The following is a 22,070-nucleotide window of genomic DNA, read 5'->3' on the forward strand; positions in this document are numbered from 1 at the left end:
CTCAGATAATGCATACATTACATATTTTCGATGTTAAAGTAAATAAACTAAGCCATAAATGATAGAAATGACGTTTTCCCCTAAGGTTAGTTTTAATCACCGTGCAATGCAATAAAACGATTAAATACAGTCAAACTCGGTTGTAACGACACATTAACGTCGTTAAGTTGGATAAAGTTTTCGTCACCGGTTTTCTGTGCCAGGACGTTTTCCCAAGAAATTGCTCAGATTGCAGCTGATCACATTCAGCAAATATTCGTCTCTTGTTCTGTTTAACCTAACGTTTGGAAAAAAAAGGTTTATTGCCTGTTTGAGACGCTCCCGACTTGCTCATTGACAGGACCACAATACAAGACATTCCCGTATTTTGCCCTTCCCGACTTTTTATCATAAAAAGTCCGTATCTTGCTTTAATTCCTACTCTTTACTAGAATCGAGAATGAAAGAAGCTTGTATAATTTATGAATATATTGTGTTATAAAATGAGCATAACTATAAGTATTCATCTCACATATTTGTCAGTTTTAATTTTTTCCCGTGAAGTTTATTTTAGCAGAGATTTTCTGTAGCACTGCATTTCTTACCAAGGTTAATTTATTAGCAATATTTGGCGATTTCACCCACATTTGGTAGCATGTTTGGTGAGAATCCGCGATGTCACGTAGTAATTAACCCGACTGGCCGTATTTTTCTCGACCGAGTCATCATCCATCATCAACAACCATTTTCAATCCACTGCTGTATGAAGGTCTCCTCTAAATTTTTCCATGTTATTCTGTCTGATGCTTTAGCCAACCCGTTGGCTCCAGGTACTTCTCCGATCTCATCAATCCATCTTGTGTGGGTACGCCTTCTCGGACATTTAACACCACGGGGGTACCAACCCAGAATACTTGTGGTCCATCTGATGCCCTGTCTTCTTGCAATATGTCCAGCCCATTTCCATTTTAAGCGTTTAATTATTTCTATGATATCGTATACACATTTGTGTGGCTCCTTATCCAAGTAATTCGTTTTCCTGTCTCTTCTTGTGATGCCTAACATACATCTTTCCATGTTCTTTGTCACGACAAAATTTCGTGGAATCTTCGATGTCGTTATAACTTTAAGTATGTCGAATAAAGGTAGGTGAAATACAGTTGTGTGTATTTACCGTTTATAACATTCCGAAGATTACTTAAAGTATTTTGAAGAATAGACTGTCAATGTCTTCTGTCATCGCCCACGCATACTGAGCATTAGGAAGTCCCACGATGCTGATGAACAGCAGGTTTTGGATGTTTGTATTCAGAGCCGCAACTAGCGGGGGAGCAAGCGGGTCTCGTGTCCCGGACGCTAGACCCGACGGGGTGTAAATTTCATTCTGAAACCTCTCCTTCAACATTACAAGGGAGGCGTCAAAATGCGTGCTTGCCCCGGGTGACCAAGCATCTAGTTGCGGCCCTGTTTGTATTGGATCGTTTTACTTATTTTTCTTCAGATAAAAGTAAATTCCTATCTCCCACCCTTCCGTCTAAGCCAGTGATTCCCAACGTGGGCGGTAACGCCACCTGGGGGGCGATGGCATGTTCCAGGGAGGTGGTAGAAGCTACGGGTATAGCATAAGATTCTATGGGTGAGATTACGTTGGGGGGTGCTGGGAGAAAAAAATTTCTGAAAAGGGGGCGATGGGACAAAAAAGGTTGGGAAACTATGGTCTAAGCCAACCCATAAGATCCCGTGTTCAATCTCTTTATCATCCCCACTTATCTGTTCCATTTCCCATTTTGGGAAGCACTGGGCTAGTCTCTACCTTCATAAACCATGAAATTCTCGTTACACACTGTAACACCCTGGGAACCAATTCGTCACCAAGTGTTTCGCATGTCATTTTACTGCCCCTAATTTTTAAAATGGATTTACTAAAAGTACCCTCAACTACCAGAAACGCAGTTATCCGGGTATTACCGTACATTATTGTCTTATTATAGTTACAGTCAACCCTCGGTTTACGGACAAGAAAAGAAAAATTATTTTGGTTTCGAATGGAATTCAGCAACGAATTAAATACGTAAAACGAGGGTTGACTATATTTACAATTTATATGTATGAACTTATTTGGTAATACTATTTTGTTGATATAATTGGAGAAATTGTGATAAGTGCATAAAGTTCATAAATTGTAAATTATACTGCACTAAAATGAAAATATCCGTATTTTTTTAGATACAGTGGAATTCGTTGTGTGATAATATCCTTATTTCTGCTAAAAAAATAATAATAATAATAAATCCGCGTTCCCGTGACAGATGTCTCGAGAAAAAAATTGTTTTCGTTTCTTGAGCGATTGGAGTACCTAAAGAATCAAGTTCTCACGGCAAGGTTAATTCAATAAATGTTAATGTGAGCGCGCTTATATATATATATATACTACATCCATGGATTCATAGCTCTGAGATATTTGATTCATTTTATAGCAGGAAAATTAGCAGTATATTTACGATATTGAAAATGTCAAAATAACGTCAAATAAAGTTCTTTTCGAACGGACGTCAGTCGTATAAAATGAATAAATTTTCACACCAAATATCACATGAGGCTACTATTTGAGGGAGGGGGGTTGGCGGTTCAAACCAGTCACGCTAGTGATAACCGCCATATTTCATCTATCTAGCCCGCTAGGGTTACCAGACGCCGTATTTTTTATGTCATTGCAAGCGTTCTCATACGTTTTTGGAATTTCCAACCCATGAACGGCAATTATCAACATTTGAGCTTTCACACTTAAGCATGAAAGGGTAAGAAGGGAGACTCACCTGCGCGGAGAAAGAGAAACTCACCGAAAGAAAGGGAAAAAAAACAGTGCGTGGCAAAAGTAAACAACCAAACTGCGCACGCTCAGACACATGGCGCATATATTCCCAATCTAAGCGAAGTCATCGCGATTTCTCGCTCGTCTGCTGATATCGCCCATGATCATTTGCAGCAAATAACGTTCTGTTACTTTCTGTGTAATGGGATCAGTGTTGTGGCGACCCAGGGCGTAGCGCGGGGGGGGGCGGCTTGGGGGCCGAAATGTGAGAAAAGGGCCGAAAAAAGGGAAAAAGATGGCCAAATCCATTGTTCTGTCACTTTGGTCTCCCCCCCCCGAAATGAAAGTGCCCCCCCCCGAACGAAATTTCTGGCCACGCCCCGGTGACGACGTACAACTCTTGGAGGAGAAGGTACAGCTGCGCGTGACTGACTTATTGCTTCAAGTCTCTGCCAGTGGACGACCGACCTAAATGCATCAAGGGAATGGACCATTTCTGGTCATTATGCCGAGGTTACTTCGGAAAAAAATGTCGGTCCCCACCAAGAATCGAGCCCAGTCACGGCCGACTAGACATTCATAATTGTTCAGTGGGCTGTGGCCCAGGTCCTCTTGCAAACAGGACAAGATTAAATGGTAGCAGACTAGAACGATTCACGAGAGGACCTGGGTTCGATTCCAACGGAGATCAGATTACATTTTTTAAGAGTTAAACTCGACAACATCCACAAAACGCTATTTCCAAAATGAACTGTGTTTACTTACATCTGCTGCAGATTATAAGAAAAGGGGGAGGGGGGTAGAACTGCCAGTAAGCATGGTTTCATTCGAATTTCCCAATCACAGAAAAAAACCATAAAATATGAAATACATCAATGAATACTTTTATATTTCCAATCAAAGACAAAATGGATAATCAAAAACTCGCCACTGCAGGCATAACGAAACCGTAACCGTATAACGGGTTAGAGAAGTAAACAGTGGCTTCTCCATAGTCACTTTTTTTTCCTACCCGTAATTTTATATATTTTTTTTATTTCCAGCCTTAGGGGCTTCATGAGAACCATGAACGAATCTGATTAGATTAAAATGGAGCTCTGATAAGAGTAAAGAGGGGGAAGGAAACGCTCAGACCATCTCCTAGGGGAAAGGATAAGGGAGGGCTCGGAGAAATGCCATAGCTGGCCGTAGACAGACCATGGGTGCACAACAAGGCAAAGATGCAACGAGGACGGGCAGCGGCGGATCATCCTCGGTGAACAGCAGCAATCAAAAAGCGGCCAAAGCATCCAGACACTACCAGAGGAGCAAGTCATCCTCCAAAGAATCATCCAAAGCATCGCCATCTGCTGGTAATCTGTTCATTGATCACAATGGTAATTGATCACTTGAGATGCAACATCTACTGTAATTGTTATACTGTTGATCTCATTCCTGAAGTTGATTTGTGTCTTTTTCTAACCCTTGTAACATCACTCTATATTGTTTTGTTGATAGTCAAATTATGGTTAAGTTAATGTTAAATAACACTTAAAAAAGAGTAAAAAAAAAACTTTACTGGTGATTGTTTTTAAGCAACCATTTTGCCATTGACTGATCAATATCTCTACCTAAGTAGAGAAACCAAGACAAAGAAGACGAGAGCTCAGTGCTCGGTAATTCGCACCAACTAGCAACAAATTACTTTATCTACGGTTTAGGATGTTCTATCACAATATTACAATTTATGACTGTAATATTACATTACAGAGGGACAAACACGAATACATGTGTGTGGGGAGGGGGGGCACTGAAATTTACCATTCCTCCCACATATATATATATATCACGAGACAGAATGATCTGTTGCATTGTATAACAATGAATTATTGGGATAGGGCGCTCAAACAGCCTTAGCCGCTAGGTTCCAGCAGCTACGTAGTATTATAGACAGAGGCAGATTTAATGGTGGTGTGCTCCCGGGATCCCAAAAAAAACCTGAATTTCACTTTTTTTTTTTTTAATTTAAGGGACCCAATATTTTTGGGACTGGGCCGACTTTAATCAACCACTGGTTATAGACATTAACAAATTACACTGACAGAAATCATTCATGCGTCACACTTTTGAAATCATTGAGTGATCATATTCGGTGCTTATTATTCACGTAATATTGCCATTTTAAATAGGGCCTATCATCTGCAATCAGCAGCTTGATTTCCAAACAGAAAATTTTATCTTGGTGCACCATCCTCAAGGTTTTTAATGTGACTATTAAAAACTGTCATGCGTCAGTAACCAACTGACTCTGAGAGGGTACTCTGGTTATGAATTTATAATCTTCATACATATTTTTTTCATCTTGACCTGTGATAAAAATTATACAGTAGAATCTCAACTATCTGGCCTTGTCTCTTGGCATCATTAGGTCACCAAATCATTTTAGCTGTCACCAAACTTTGCTAAGTTTGTTATCAATTTGGTGATATTTACGGAAGAATGCATTGTGTGTGTGTGATTTTCATTTTTACATAGGATAATGACTATATTTAGGCTGACAATTAGTGACATTTATAGGTGGGTGAAGAAGTTGTAGATATAAGCACATATGCATTAATGGGTACTGAGAGGATGATGCCATTTACAGCGAGAGTGACTCTGATGATGATAATGAACTAGTTGATGTAACTGATTGTGATGTATCAGATAAGAGTGATGAGGTATTTAATGGTTTCAGGAGGAACAAAAAATATTTTTTTTTATATCTTAAAATAAGTATTTTTGATAAAAACTTTTTTCCAAACTTTAAGCCCAAATTCTAGGGATCCTTATACACAGTAAAATACAATTTTTTAAAATCATTATTGTCAAAAAGAGTGAACTTGAATGCACCATTACTTAAATCACCATAAAATCTTAATAAACCTGAGTAATGTGCAATTTGTGTGGGTGGGGGGGGGGGAAGTAACCTGCAGACAACAGGTGGGCCCAGGGGCGTAGCCAGAAATTTCGTTCGGGGGGGGGGGACCAAAGTGACAGAACAATGGATTTGGCCATCTTTTTCCCTTTTTTCGGTCATTTTCTCACATTTGGGGGGGGGGGGGACCAGACCCCCCAAGTCCCCCCCCCTCGCTACGCCCTTGGGTGGGCCTATAGTACAATCCTGTTTTGGCAACTTATTACTTGAAGAAAATAGTGATACCTCCGCTTCCATTCATTCATTCCGAGCACGGCTCTGGTCTATCACTATCTGGTAATTCGCTACAGAATACATGAGTTATGCTGAAAGTGTACATGTGCACCTGTTTGAGTGCATATTTATTGTGTTGTGCATGAACTTTTGTAGTGCTGCCATCTACTCTTCAAAGTATGAATAAAATGTAATGATTGAATATTTGTTCAACAGCAGGTCTGTTGCTCTTTGTAGGAAGATTTCTTCACACAGGAGATTGGCTGGCATCAGCTCTTTAAAGTTGGGAATCATAGAGAATTATTAAAATATGTTTAAATTTATATACAGTAAAATATTTCTTAATAGTCAACCCACTGGTATTATGTCTATTCCTTCTGTTTATTAAGTACCTCACCTTGATGGAGATGGTTTTCAAGTGACACGCAGTATTTTCATTCAAGGTCTCATAAAACATTGTTTAAGCTTCATACATTGAGTTTTCGTTTAGATTTTCTTTTGTCTATATAACAGTATTGATCAAAAATTAGGCATCATCCTTGTGAAAAAATATTTTTTAACTATAGTGGAAATAAGGAAAATTTCAGAGAAAAAGTCAGAGAAAAAATTTCATTGAATGTCAGGCTGTGGATTTGTATGAGCCGCAAAAGTTAAAAATCAATTCTTGAAGTTTTATTAGTCGAAGCTTTATCACAGGACATTCATAAGAGAAATTACAGGACGACACATCTCTCTTCAAACAGTGTCCTTTCAAGGGTTGTATCGGTTTTAACCAGGGGTGGTTTAAACCAGCCTGGTTGATGTTAGTTTCGGCCACTTCTCAAGTGATCAAACCTCATCAAATTTTTTTCCATTAATGGTTGAAAAGTTACATGATTAAATATACCCTTAATAACTCAATTAATGACTAAAGAAATGAAGTATAAATATTTAAATGTATATTAAGTTATTATATTTGAGTAAAGATTTACTGTCAACTGAATAAAATTGGACTCAAGCCTTAAGAAAAACAAAATCTCAAAGAATTATATATACAAATCAGGGTTGGTAAGGTAATTATAGTAAAAATCAAAGTATATACACATGTTTTTACTATAATAAGGATGGGTATGTTTAGTCTTTGATACCCGATTTTTGGTTTTCCTATAGTTTAACCCTTGCATTGACTAGATATCTCGCCTGTTTGAAAGTTTCTTATTTTACTATTGACGAACCCAGATATTTTGTAAAATCAATTTCTCTAAGGAACGCTTATCCTGAAACTGATATCTTTGCATCTGCTGAAAATGGGAAGAAAGCACTTACATCATAATAAGATATGGAACATTTCTGGTGGGAGGAGAGGGAATTAATGATTTCTGCTGTGTCGCAGGGCCAAATTCAATTTTATTAAAATTAATAAAAGTATGTGTGATATGGTATCAATTATTTTTACTTAATTCTTGAATAAGTAAGTGAGCTTAAATAGCCTAGTAATTGTAGAACCTGCTGTCAGAGCGGAAACTAGAAACACAAATTTACTCTGGCACCCAAAGTTTAAAGTATTTAGGTGACTCCTGCGCCTGCAATTTTGAATGGAAAAACTAAACTTAGTGTCCCAGGGGGCTTCTAGATTCACCCTTGCCCTCTTTAAGTTGAGGCTTTGCTTGCTGTGGGAAGAGAGTGGCACGACACAATCGCAGGTTTATGAGAAACTACTCGTTAGAAAATTAATAATGGAAAAAATTGGTTGATCAACTGTTTCTTTGTTCCTTTCAACCATTTGAAGTCATTTTTAGTTGTAAACCACCCAAAATGGCCATACTTTTTTATTATTCTTTCTTAAAAGAACTTGACACGATGTTTTGGTGCAAGTTGTATAACTAGATTAATTTTTTATTAACTTTTAAAATGCATGCAGGTCTTTTTGCTCACCTGTCGCTCTCTACATTAGGAAAAAAAGTTTTAATAAATCCAAATAATATAACTGGCCTTGTCTCCTGGCACCGTGAAGTCACTAAGTCATTTTAGCTATCACCAAACTTTGCTGTTTGTTGTCATTTTCACATAGGATAATGACTACAGGCAAAAATGACATAATAAATGATAAATAAGAACTATTTACGTAATTTTCATAAAACAACAATATTTATGTTCTTCCTTTTCTGCAATGAATTTTTAAAACGTACAGTACAGTACCTAACAAACATTTACATTATGTATAAAGTACTGACCTGTACCAAAAGTCACAAAATGCAAATAGGAACGATTTTGGTAATAAAAGGTGTTTTTGATGGTATGGTGAGATAGAAAATGAGCATTTATAGAACTCCGGCTTTCCTGTTATCCTGTCCACCTTTCCGCCACATTAGGCTGAATGGTCCAAATTCTACTGTATTTATTAATTATACTGTTAAATAAATCAAAAGGAATTTTTTTAAAAATTAATATGTCTTATTCTTTACTCATTGTACTTACAAATCTTATTATTTCAATTTAGTACAAACTCATTTTAAAAGATATATTTTGTTGTATGACTTCAATGGATATTCAAGTATTACTTATACACATAGTTTAAGTCTTCTGTATGATGATAATCAGATACAAGAGACAGAAAGACTTAAAAGAATCATATGACTATGTTTAGTATCATTGCTGAATGTGTAAAAATAGTCTACTTTTGTGCTCTCGTGTTTAACAGCAGGGATGGACAAATCACAAAAATATTGATGCGCCAGAACAGTTTTTTAGGCACCGGAAAAAAAATTTTACTTAAAGAAAAGATCCAAAGTAAAACTTTTTTTTTTGCTTCTTCAGGGCATAGGCTCTTTCATGTTGGCAAATATGCTGCTATAAATTCCAAACATTTTGTGCTGCTCTCAGCCTGCAATTTAGTAACTATGCTAAGAAAATTTTAGGCTCCAATATCAAGTTTTTAGTTGCCTGGGATTTGTCCAGATCAATTAATTACCAGAGATGAATTAAACAGAGTTGCATTAATTACCATCATGGCTGGCCTTATTAATTGGCTCAGTTAATCAACTCAATCAATCTGATCAAAATTCAGTTTAAATTTTCATTCAAAATTTATGATAATTCAACTTGATTTATTTGACTAAACCGATTAGATGACTTAAATTATATTGCTAGTTATAACATTTCATATGAATTACATTATTTTAAAATATTTGGATGAAATGTTTTGGCATAGATATATAAGTTGATTCAATGAAAACTGGTGATTTCAGTTTCATGAGAACTTTGGAAGACGAGGCCAACATATATTATTTCCGCTATGAACAGCACTTTTCTGATTCTGGAAACATTGCCCCCCCCCCCCCACCATTACTTGAGAGCAGTTTCAAGGGAAAAAAATGACTATGAACATCAATATTATTATGAAATCAGTGACTAATCTAAAATAGCTGCTTTTTGGGGGAAAAAAAGACAATAAGCTATCCAAGTTTAGAAATTCAGAATATGGCTTCTTCAGCGCATTAAGTTGCTTTAAGCGGGCAGCCTTAATTTTTTAATCTATTTCAATATTTGTTTACATCGTGGTTGGGGCAGGTGTTTTTGGCTCATGGTAGTTTTTGACAGATTATACTGTCACATCTTCTGTCAAAAATCTCAAATATTGCTTTTCAATACAAAAATTCCCATTACAAATATGTTAATTGCATTTAATGTTTAAAGTGACTATGTTAGACAAAGAATAAGTACTTAATGTGATTGTAAAATAATTTTCTACTCTCTACAGAATTACTTTTGACAATATATATTTTTTTTTTTCTTGTAAAATGTACATTTGATATTCTTCATTTCAAGATGATTCTTTACCTTAAAAAGTTTCTTCAACTGTTTATATATGTGTATGGACATAAACATTTGCTGTACTCTTTTTATAACAAAACATTCTTTTACACCATATATGTAATGCTGATTTCTGTTATTAAATTATCTAGATAATCGCTGATACTTAAAACGATACCCTTATTGTGCATATCATTAGAATATATCTACTACTTCACCAAATACCAACTCTGGCCATATTGCTATATTGAAATTTACAGCCATTAATTAGATGGGTTGGAAATGAATGTGCTGTCTATCGGTGGTTGCCTCAAGTTATTATTAGTATATATCAATCAATCAAAATACTAAATTGTAGGACTGAAATGTTCTTTAATTTGTCAGTGCTGGTTTGTATATGATGCTTAAGCATCTCCTGTAACTTATTCTTAGTTCAAAAGTAAAAATAACTAAGTTTGACGTGGATATAGTATATTTACTAACATTTTATAATGCAATGGTTTTCCAATTGAAGTTGTTTCTAAACATGCAAAACAATGATTTGTGTATCATGTCCTGCCAGCTCAGCTTTGATTGAAAATACTGTATAAAACTTTTTAGATTTATAGAACCTGAACTCAGAAATTTTTAGGTGAGAATAAATGAATTCAATTAGTGTATTAATACAGTCGCCCCCCCCCCCCGTATTTGCGGGAGCTCCGTTCTGGGTGTGACCGTGATTGATTTGAACGTGCGAAGCCCTTCCGCTATGTTACTCATGGTGAACTTGTCTTCTACTTCTTTATCTTGATCTACTTCATCTGATACTGCTTCAGTTTCAGGAGAAGTCAACTGTATTAATTCCTCCTCTGAATTGTTATTAATTATCTGTTTGACTTCCTCTATATCCATATCATTGAACCTTTCTTCACCCACTCGTTTTGCTAACGTGACAATGTCTTTTATAGTCTCTTTAGTTGGCTCTGTAGAAATGGTTGTGCTCAAAGGTTATTCCAGTCTGAGGTGACTATTTCTCTCTTGGGAGCTGACGGGTCTGGTAATATCATTAGCAAGCCGTCCTAAACATATGCAACTCAAATTTTGTAAACAAAAGACATGAATGCTAATTTCTGAGTGTTGCAAAAAAAAAAAAAATCAATGAAGGGGAAAAAATTGCGAATACGGAAACCAGGCCAACTGTAGATGCTTTGCTAGAATTTTTACTGAACAAAATTTTGGGCAGATTAGAAAATTTACAATATCAAAATAGATATTTTTTCCTCAGTAATTATATAATTCAAAATATAAAACTTTAATCGTCATAAAAGTAAGTTTTTTGTTGTTTAAAATATTTATAGGTTTAAAAAAATATTTGACAACATTGACAATATGTTTTTGACTGTTTTAATACTGAGATAGTTTCTTAGGTCAAAAACCTAACCCTCTGATTTCTTATTACACATATTTTGAATAAACATCTAAATTTCACTTAGCTAATTGAACACAGGTAATTACACATAGTTTAGGTAAATAAACCATAAAAATCATATTTTATATGTTCTAGGCCAGTTGTTCTTTCACTTTGGTTGTTGGTTGTTCCACCTTTTTTCCTTCCCACACCCCTCAGTGCATTGCAACTTAGCTTCCCGTTCCTCCTTAGATAGTGTGTTTCTTTTCAGTTGTTAATTTTTTTATATGTTAGAAAATTCAATTTTTTTCTTTGATTAATTATATTAATTATTAATTAATTAATTTCTATGAATTATTTTACATATTATTTAATGTCTTTAACATCATATTATAGAGAGGGGACAAATATTTGGCTGCTATTCAGTTTTCAGCACTTTTGCCGAATAATGTATTCGGCTGAATATCTGAGTAATCTAAGCACAAGAAACTAATTTTTTAAATAATGTTAATTGGAATTTTTCACATAAAAAAATTAGAAATTCACTGGTTATATTTTATTGTGTGGTGTATATCCCTTTCTGTGCAAGAGGTTAGTTATGTCGGGGGAATTTCTGGGATAAGTAAAACATAAAACTTTAAATAGAATCCTACTGTAATAAAAGGTGGAAGTTAGCATGAATACACATGCTCACTAACTGAAGGATGTACCTATACAAGAAACGTATTGAGCTAATGAAAGAAACAAAGGGAGCAAAGAACATCTCAAGAGAAAAAATAAGAAACCAAGTCATAAATTTTATGATGCATTACTACTTCACAGTGAATAATGGTATGGTATTTTCTTGATTAGATGTAAAATTGTGACAAGTGTTGAAAAATAAATTGATTCTGAAAGTAATATTTTAAAGTACAATATATCATAGGTAAATTTGATTGTATCATGCCAATAAAAATCTTTCAATTGCCAGTTTTTTAGTATTTATTTAAATAAATTTCATAATTAAAATTCATTATCAATCATTTGAAATCACCAATAATTTCATTTTCAATTAAACACACCAATTTTATTTATAATTATGTTGAATTTTAAGAAGATTGATATTCGGCCGCCAAATATTTGCATTTGGCCAAAATATTTGCTGAAGATTCTGTTATTCGGGCAAATCACTATTAGTCCCTATTATATTACATATTTATTTTTTAGGAGTTGAAAAATTCAGTTTTTATCATTTGAATTTTCTTGAATAATCAGTCAACATGTTGTAATCTTCTTTTTTCTCATCTTGCACGCTCGGTTGGGAACCGCTGTCTAGACTCTTTTTATGCCAAAAAATTCGAAATTGCAAATTAAAATTGATATTTTGTTTTAATTATTGTAATAAATTAATGTTTAAAAGTAAAATATTCTAATATGCAAAAAAAGTAATTTTTTCATGTTATATCTACTGCGTTCAAAGCATTATCAAAAAGCATTCATTTAGACTTTTGGCAATTTAAACCAGTTTTTGACCATCTGTTTTTGCAACAACGGTCAAACCAATTGTTGACAGTTTAATCCAGTTTTTGATGTTTGTCATGTCAAAAACCCAACCATGTTTTCCATGGGAATTTTTATTTGAAAAGCAATATTTGATGTTTTTGGCAGTTTTTTGACGAAGGTTTTTGATGGAGGGTTTTTGACGCCAAAGTTTAAACCATCAAAAACTATCGTGACAAAAACTTGTAAACCGTAATTGGTGATATGCTGCAAACTAATCAGTTTCTTCACATAATTTAGTGTATTATAGAATCTTGATGAATGTATCACTACTACTACTACTGAACCACACATGCACCTCGTCCATATTCTTCTGCGGACATTCTAACGAATGTCCGCAGAAGAACATCCTACATGTTGGAATAAGCGTGTATGCATAGCGATCCTGATGAGAAGTTTGTTTCTGTGTAATGCTTGTTATGTGTAGTTCTGCCATTTGCCATTAATTTTTCTACCTATGAGTGAAGTGTAATGATTGAATATTTGTATCATTGTAGGCTTGTTGCTCTTGGTGGCGAGACTTTTTACGGGGGAGATCGTCGTGCATGTGCACCTCGAAGTTTGGAACTGCAGAAAACCAACTTTAGCTGACCACTGCTATGGCAATGGTGGGATTCAAACCTGGGTCCTTGTGATGAGTGTCCGTCACTATGACCACTCAACCACCATAGCGGCTTTATGGATGTATTGCAGTCCATCATGACCCTCCGTTATTTTATTCAATCAGTAAACACCAATTTTTATAGAGCCTACCCTATTGTATACTACAAAAAGGAAAACCTGTATATTTCATTTCTACCATTGACAATGTGTTAATTAGGCTGTCAACATTGAATCATCATTTGTACACACAACCTACATTCATCTTTTTTTTACAGAAGCTTTGCTCCAGAGCAGGCCACTTCCTGAGATTCCAGATGTTTCCGATGACATCTGTGGTTTGCCGCCAACTGTCAATGGAGTAACTCGATGGCCTTCCAAAGAAAATCTGCTGTCCCAAGATGAGAATGATCCTCAACTTTTCGTGGCCCTTTATGATTTTCAGTCTGGAGGGGAGAACCAACTTTCAATTCGCAAAGGTAAAATTTCTTGCTTGGGCTTATATTTTGCAAAATGCCAAAAAAAAATGCAATACCCATCAGTACCTTTATTCTATTTTTGGCTGTCTCATACACTTTTTCCCTCTTAATCTCATCAAATTATAATTATAAATAAGCCGAATTGAACAATAGTAATCCACAGTCACATGGGGTACTACAGAGTCATAACGTCTATCACAAACAAATGTTTAACCATCCATCTAGCTATGACGGCATTGTGCCAATTGTGAACCTTGTACCAGTTTTCGGTCTAATTATTTGAATTTTTAAAACTAATTAGCTATTTCAATTTTTATAATACAAATTTTGTTGTTGATTCAAATACCACAGTTAAGAATATGATGAAGTCAGTTTCAGCGTATTTATAAAAAAATTTAATCAGGAAAATATATTTTGTTAGCTTTAAACTCTCAAAAAAGGGAGAAAGACGAAATTAATTGACCAGATGACTGGTTAAAAAAAGAAAGACGTATGATCCTCACACTTCATGACAATATGAGAAGCTTTTAATTCGTTAATGAAAACCACTTTTCATGAGCATTAATTTCATTAGTAATATTTCACCATTAGCTCTAAGTTTATAAGTTGTTGAAATTGGTTTCAAGCGTGGATTCAGAGAGGGGTGATCACCCTTCCCAAGAGCAAAATAATATGGGAAAAATTTATGTACAAGGCAACTAACTGCATGATGCAAAAATGAATTCATCTCTGTATCAACCAGTTGTCAACCTTTGTGCGAATAGCAGAGAGTGACACCTTTATATAAGTTACCATCTGGTGACAAAGGTATTAGCTGAGTTAAGTCTGACTGTCCATGTATGGCCCCATTCAGTGTATGTATGCTCTACAGAAAGTTGTTCATTGCTTCTTTAGCGTAGTGGCCAAGTGCTCTTGCCTAGATTTTGAAAGACAGTGGTTTGATCCCCCGTGGAGGCTGTTGAATTTTCTTTCCAGAATTCATTTTTGCATCAGCCAGTTGTCTAAAGCTTTCTGGGTAGCAGAAAGTGCATCATCTTCAAAAAGGTGTCCCATAAAATATGGAACGATTTAGCAAACCTACTCAATAAGTCATGCCTCCCTAAACATTGTTCTTTACCTGTACCTTTTTGGTTTTTGCTGGTTGCACCTGGAAAATCCAGTTTGCCTCCATGGTACAAACATGTAATTCCAACACCTCCCATATTGTCTCCCTCGTGCCAGAAGCATGAATGTGAATGTCCTTGAGAAAAAAAAAGAATGTGGGAAATGAAGTTTTTGAATGTATACTCTATTTATGTTACTCTATGGAAGTTATTTTGCTAAAATTTTTTGTAACATGAATTTCAACAGAGATGCACATTCACGTTTCAGCCAAAACACAGATAGCAAAATAAGGTTTCCAACCCGCTGATAAAAAATAATGAATGAAGAAAATTTGCATATTCTTGCTTCTGGCATGCAGGGGACGATATCACCTCTGCCAAATAATCATTAATCCAATATTCTCATATCGAGTTCACAATCAACACAGACAGCCACTGTGCAATTATGTGGTCATTGTAATGACCTTGGATTGAAGGGTCCTCATTTCTATCGATAGCGACGGTAGGCCTGAGTTGGTTTTTTCAGGTTTTTCCATCACGCAGATGTGGATGTAAGCTGGCTTCACATCTGAAAAAGTCTATATACTTTTTGCCTGTTGCATTCGTATTTTGCATAAAATGCCTAATGTTAAGGGTTATGTGACCCCTTAATAATAGTATTATGGACAATAGTAATTATGGACATATCATCACACGAAGTGCGTTTATTTAACAAAGAATTATCTAATTAGAGTATATAGATATGATATTCGTGTCATTTGATGCACAAGAAGTTGTAATGATGCTTGAGTTAAAAAAAAAGGAACTTGTCATCTTTCAGGGCAACAAGTGCGGGTGATATCTTATAATAAAACTGGGGAATGGTGCGAAGTTCAATCTATGAGTGGACTAGTTGGATGGGTGCCGAGCAACTACATAACTCCTGTCAACAGCCTAGAGAAGCACTCCTGGTACCATGGACCAATTTCTCGCAATGCTGCAGAATATCTCCTGAGCAGTGGCATCAATGGCAGTTTCTTGGTCAGAGAGAGTGAGAGCAGTCCTGGCCAGAGGTCGATATCTGTTCGATATGAAGGACGAGTTTATCATTATAGAATCAATGAAGATGGTGATGGAAAAGTAAGCAGATAATTCTTTTGTTTGATTCTCACATTCATAGCATATACTGTATTTATTTAATATTTTTTTCTTTGATACCTAATAAAAATAAGTTGATGAAAATAAGTTGTAGAGATACATGCAAACAATTTGTATTAAGTAAACTCACTTTTTTTACTTATTTTATATAGTAGCATCTCCAAAATCCAGACACTTTGAGCAATTTCTTCTTTTTTCAACCAGGGAGTTTGATAGTTTTTCCATAACCTATTTGTGTTTTGGCCTTTTCTAATATACCAGCCTCAGAAAAGCAGAAGAATGACTTTAGGGGCACACAAAAAGACCTTTTTAAGAATGAAACCAAGCATTCTGTTCTATTTTTTTACCACTGCTGAACACTGTTTGGAAAACCTAAGCCACTCCTGAGTGAGAATTCCAAAATCAGTGACCCTAGTTGCATCCACGATAGTAACATCATGCAATTCGTAAGTGAAACGTGGGTTCTTGGAACCGAAATGAGCGACCATGCACTTATCAACACTAAAGGTTGTGCTCCATTCATTAGCTCATGCTGCAATCAAATTCAAGTTTGTCTGGAGCATCTCCCTATCACTTGGATTCCTAACTAGCCTCATTATCTTCACACCATCTTCAAATTTGCTAACATCCCATCAATATCCTGATCGTGTATATCAATAAAAAGTGAAAAAAGTATGGCTCAAGGATAGGGATATGGCTCTTTAGGGACTCCACTTTTAACACCTGCCCAATCAAAAAATTCCAATATATATATATATATATATATATTGTTGTTTTTTTTTTCAAAGAAAAGTATGAATCATAGAGATACATGAATACATGATTGCTTCAAATATGAGAACTTGTAAAATAATCAAAAAATGATTCCCTAATTCGAAATAACCTAGGTCCCAGGGAATCCGGTTTGAGAGGTCCTACCATACTAAATTAAGCTTACCCAAGTTTCTTAATCTAACCTGTTGTAATAACATTTACCTTGCACGAATGAAAAAGTATTTTTGCAAGTGACATCTAAATCAGTGTGTGCATTCCAATTTTTTTTTTAATTTACATTATTTCCCATTTTGCTAATTTTACAGGTATATGTCACCTCTGACTGTCTTTTCAACACACTGGCAGAATTAGTTCATCATCACTCGCTACAAACAGATGGCTTGATCACTGTTCTCCTATATCCTGCACCAAAACGAAACAAACCAACAGTCTTTGCTCTGAGCCCTGAACCTGATGAATGGGAGATTGAGCGCACCGATATTGTTATGAAGCAACGATTAGGAGGTGGTCAATATGGGGATGTATATGAGGCAATATGGAAGAGGTACAATGTTACCGTAGCTGTTAAAACACTCAAGGTAATATATATTCATTCACACAAATGATGATCTGTTAATAAATGCAGTCATTGTTAAGTTTTTGCAATTGATTAATTTGATGTATGTTTGTTAATGTTTATTTTTCTTCCCTCAATTCTTTTTCAATCATATTTAACTTTGTTTTATCATTTTCGTGTTAAGGGGAAAAAATATTCTGTTTTTTGATATTTTGGTTGAACTCAATCAAAATATTTTACCCTGTTAGAGGTACGGCAGAAATCACAAAACTCCCTTCAAAATGCCATATATTTTTTAATGAAATAAGCTTTCTTCCAATTTTCAGCAGGTAAAATTTAAGGGGTATAAGAAAAGTGCTGCATTTTGAGAAATCAACTTTACAAAATATCGGGGCTTGTCAATGCTAAAATAATGGGCTTCTATGGAGGAGAGATATCTTGTTAATGCCTCTTAAAGAGTTAATACTGTAATTTCATATTACTTTTAGATATTTTGATATTTTTATGTAGTTGTCAACCTGTTCTTAAAAAAATTTTCAGTCTTTACTCCTTCTCATTATATGAAAATATGGGGGGGGGGTTAGATACCTTGTCCCCCCCCCTCTCCAGTGATATTAAAAAGAACAAAATTTAGTTGGTTCCTAGTAATAGGAAAAAAACTGTAGAGCAAACAATAACTGATGTGAGCATTTAAAAGCCAGCTTCTCAGTATTAATTTAAAAATGAAATTAAAAATATGAACTGAGCTTGTTTTCTTTCTCTTTGGTGGGAAAAAACATTATTTAAATGTACCTGAAAAGGGATCAAAATGTAAGTGAACTACAATAATATCTGGACTTGTCCCCTTCAACTAATGTCATCTTGCATTTACACTGATTTGTCCTTTTATAAAAATTATAAAATATTTATTACGTATATCATTTATTATTATATACACTTTGAGCAATGCTTGGACACTCTTTGGAATCACATTCTAAACCCTTTAGGTGGTATTGATAAGATATCTCGGCTCCTTAAAAGCTTCTTATTTTGTAGAGTAGATTTTTCAATAGAACACTTTTCCCAATATCCCCTTAATTTGCGCCTGCTGAAAATCAAAATAAAGCCTATTCCCCTTTCAAAAAGATATGACATTTTCAAGAGGATCTTAGTGATTTTTGCTGTGCTGCTTAAAAAGAGTTGAAAGAACATAATATTTTTTTATGAAAGACGCATAGAGATGAATAAATAAGAAAGAATAGGTGACCTGAATTTACTTCGCGTCCTTTTATTTTAATGTAATTTTGGCGATCCCAATTTTTTTTTTTCGCTAGTGATTCAGTGTCAGTTGAAATAAATACAATAAATCACAAATACCTGCTTAACATTTAATAGGAAGATACTATGGCCTTGAAAGACTTTTTAGAAGAAGCAGCTATCATGAAAGAAATGAAACATTCAAACCTCGTCCAATTGTTAGGTACGTATGACTAGTTTGAATGTTTTTGTATGGATAGATGCTCACAGGTGAAAGTACCGCTGTATATGATAATTGGCGGTCTGGACATAAATACTGGCCTGCTAATGAGGTGAATGCATAATTATACAACCAGTCCTCGATAAAATCAAATCAATGAGATGTCACAAAAATTATTATATGAACAGAATATCATTTTAATCACATATTTCATGTTTGTCTTCTTTTTTTTATAAAATAAATTCAACTAGACTGATTCAAATATTGAATGGGAAATGGTTCCATACTCGTTTTCATTCATCTCCAATTGAATAACCGTCATAAAAGCCATGTTACAAGTTGTTCACAATTCATTAATGTTTGATTCTTCTGAAATATTTGATTTGTTGATATCATATGGCTTTGCTCACTCATTTCTGTAATGAGCTCATTGTCTTAATGTAATTCATATATTGGCATACTAAAGTATAAAACACTATGTTGTTTTATACTCATAACCAGGGCTTGACAAATCAAAAAAAAAGAGTTTAAACTCTAGCTGCATTTTTTAGAAGCGAAGTGTATTTCTCTTTGAGTAAAGCCATAGTGACCTGGGCATTGTCATGCCTTTCACATAACAAATTGCATTTCAATGAATTGTATAAACATGTTTATTACACCCTGTTACATACAGAAATTTTGAATGTGAATATACAATAATGGATATTGTTTTCAATTGTGCATTTTAATTCGGTTACATAATTAGGGTGTTTGACTGTTCTTCACATCTTCTATTGTTATAGCTCTAGATGTAATTGAGGTAGAGGAGACTTACATTAATGTAATTAAGGAAATATATGACAAAACAACTGCAACCATTCTTTTAGATAGAGGAACAGCAAAAAGTAAACTTGAAAAGAAAAAAAAAGAGTCTGGCAGGGTGATATAGTGTCTCACCAAAGCTCTTTACCGCTGTTTAGAAGAAATATTCAGAAAACTGGATTTGAATGAGAAAGGAATTTAAATAAATGGAGAATCTCTCAACCATTTGTGTTTTGCCAACAACATCGTTGTTAGCAGCAGTAATGCAGACGAACTAGAAAAAATGATACTGGCGAACGTAAGTATTCAGGTGGGCTTGAAAATGAATCTGCAAAAGACTAAAGTTATGTTCGACCTATTTGCATTGAAGAGGACAATCTTGCTCAACAAGACAAAGATGGAAAAAGTTGAAAACTATGTATACCTGGGAAAAGAAATTATCATTGAAAACAGAATCATTAATGAAATAAACATAAGAATTAGGATTGGATGGAGCACTTTTGGCAAAAACTGTGTCACATGCCATTATACCTGAAAAGAAAAGTGTTTAACCAATGTGTGCTACCAGCACTGGCTTATGGAGCTGAAACATGGACACTCACAAGCAAGATGATTCAAAGGCTACAGACAGTACAAAGGAGCATGGGAAAGATGTATGTTAGGCATCACAAAAAGAGACAGAAAATGAATGGATAAGAAGCCACACAAAGGTATATGATATCATGGAAAGAATTAAACATTTCAAATGGAATTGGGCTGTACATATTGCAAGAAGACAAGACAACAGATGGACCACAAGAACTCTGGGATTGGTACCCCTGTGATGTTTAACATCCAAGAAGGCAACCCCAAACAAGATTGATTGAAGAGATCTGAAAAGTGGCTGAAGTCAACTAGATGGGTAAAACATCAGTCAGAGTAAAATGGACAAATTTAGAGACCTCCATCTATCAGTGGATTGGAAATAGTTGATTAACCAAACAGTAAGATCAGGAGCACTTGAAACTCTAAACTGTAATTAACGGCTGAAATCATGAAAACAGGAGATCGCAGAGATTTCTGCTAACTAGAAGTTATTTCAATTCTTTACAAATAGAGCTTAATTATTGTTATATTGTTCATAAAATGAAAACATTTAACCTTTATATTCATACATTACTTATTGTTCTGCACTTTTAATTTTGAAAAATACGTAATTTGGATGATTCTTTCAGTCACCCTGTTCATGTTTGTGACATACTTTCACTTGCGGTGCAAAAAATAAAATAAAAAGTTTTATTTGGATGTTTTTATTTCGGAGAATCTCTTGTGATCCCTCTGGTTTATTAATGCTGCCCGCACTTTGGGAACCACTGATATAAGGTATCAGTTGTATTGTTATATCAGTATCATTGATGTAGTATTGGTTATAGAAAAAGTTTAATGTATTGAAATTCACATAATGTTTACCCCTTTTGTTTTATCAGTGCTTCTCTGTAATTTTTGACATTTAGCTTTATGTGTGTTTAAATTTTTATCATGTTATTATATTAAAACAACTATGTCTTGTCAAACTTCATGATAGAAGTAATTAATTTCATCCATCACAGGTGTATGTACTAGAGAGCCTCCATTTTATATCATAACCGAATTCATGCAGCATGGCAATCTTCTTGATTTTCTTCGAAATTCTAGTCGAGATAGCATTAATGCCATAGTGTTGATGTACATGGCTACCCAAATCTCTTCTGCAATGTCGTACTTAGAAGAGCGTTCTTTCATCCACAGGTAAGTGAGAAGATTTATATATTTATTCTGTCTTTATTTACGTTTTCAGAATAACATTTTAAATTATTTGTTAGATAGTTAGTCCTGAAAATAAATTTATATCTTTTTGTAATATAATATGTTATACAGAGTTGTCACACAAACCTTTCTAGTCAATTTAAACCAGGTGTCTAAAAAGAAAAATCTAAAGACCAGCTAGTTACATGTACAGTGATCTCTCACTTATACACCCTCTCACTCATATGTTTCTCTTAGTTATAAGATGATTTTCTGCACTCCCACAGTCAAAGATATTTGTAAATAATGACATTCACTTATACACCCCTCTCACTTATTCATCTTTTTAATCACCTTGTTCTTTTGCACCAATGGATAAGTGAGAGATCACTGTATATCACATGCATGGGCTGTATTCACACACAATAATATTCCGTGCACCAAAACAAACTGAAGCTTAAAATAGATCCTTTTGTTGCTAGATCTTAACATAACCATCATTTTCATTTTAAATTTACAGTGGGTTTTTTTATACTCAAAATATAAAAAGTTCATAAACTATAGTGAAACCTTGATATAACATATTTCTTCAGATCAAGAAAAAATATTGTAGAAGGATTATTATTATTATGTGTGATCAAATTTATGCTGTTGTTGTCATCATCTTTCCTGCATCTGTATTGTTAATACCTCCAGAAAATGTACTTTTATGCATGTATTTG

At 34.7% G+C, this 22,070-nt stretch overlaps 1 protein-coding gene across 2 annotated transcripts in view; it reads left to right on the top strand.

The window, feature by feature from the left end:
* The first annotated feature begins 3,781 nt into the window (after nt 1-3,781).
* LOC149087336 (uncharacterized) overlaps nt 3,782-22,070 on the top strand; it is a 36,760-nt gene continuing 18,471 nt past the window's right edge. Inside the window, exons 1-6 of one of the 2 annotated variants that reach the window (XM_089231390.1) lie at nt 3,782-4,167; nt 13,557-13,757; nt 15,681-15,979; nt 17,077-17,349; nt 18,702-18,786; nt 21,174-21,351. In XM_089231390.1, the coding sequence (XP_089087516.1) occupies nt 3,990-4,167; nt 13,557-13,757; nt 15,681-15,979; nt 17,077-17,349; nt 18,702-18,786; nt 21,174-21,351 (1,214 nt within the window). In that variant the 5' untranslated portion in view covers nt 3,782-3,989. The remainder of the gene's footprint in view (nt 4,168-13,556; nt 13,758-15,680; nt 15,980-17,076; nt 17,350-18,701; nt 18,787-21,173; nt 21,352-22,070) is intronic. The other variant, XM_089231391.1, reaches the window with a different exon arrangement.

Source organism: Pholcus phalangioides, unplaced genomic scaffold, assembly GCF_987345545.1.
Source record: "Pholcus phalangioides strain wild (caught in Gottingen) unplaced genomic scaffold, Ppha-v1.0 ptg000004l_1, whole genome shotgun sequence".
NCBI classification, from domain to species: Eukaryota; Metazoa; Arthropoda; class Arachnida; order Araneae; family Pholcidae; genus Pholcus; species Pholcus phalangioides.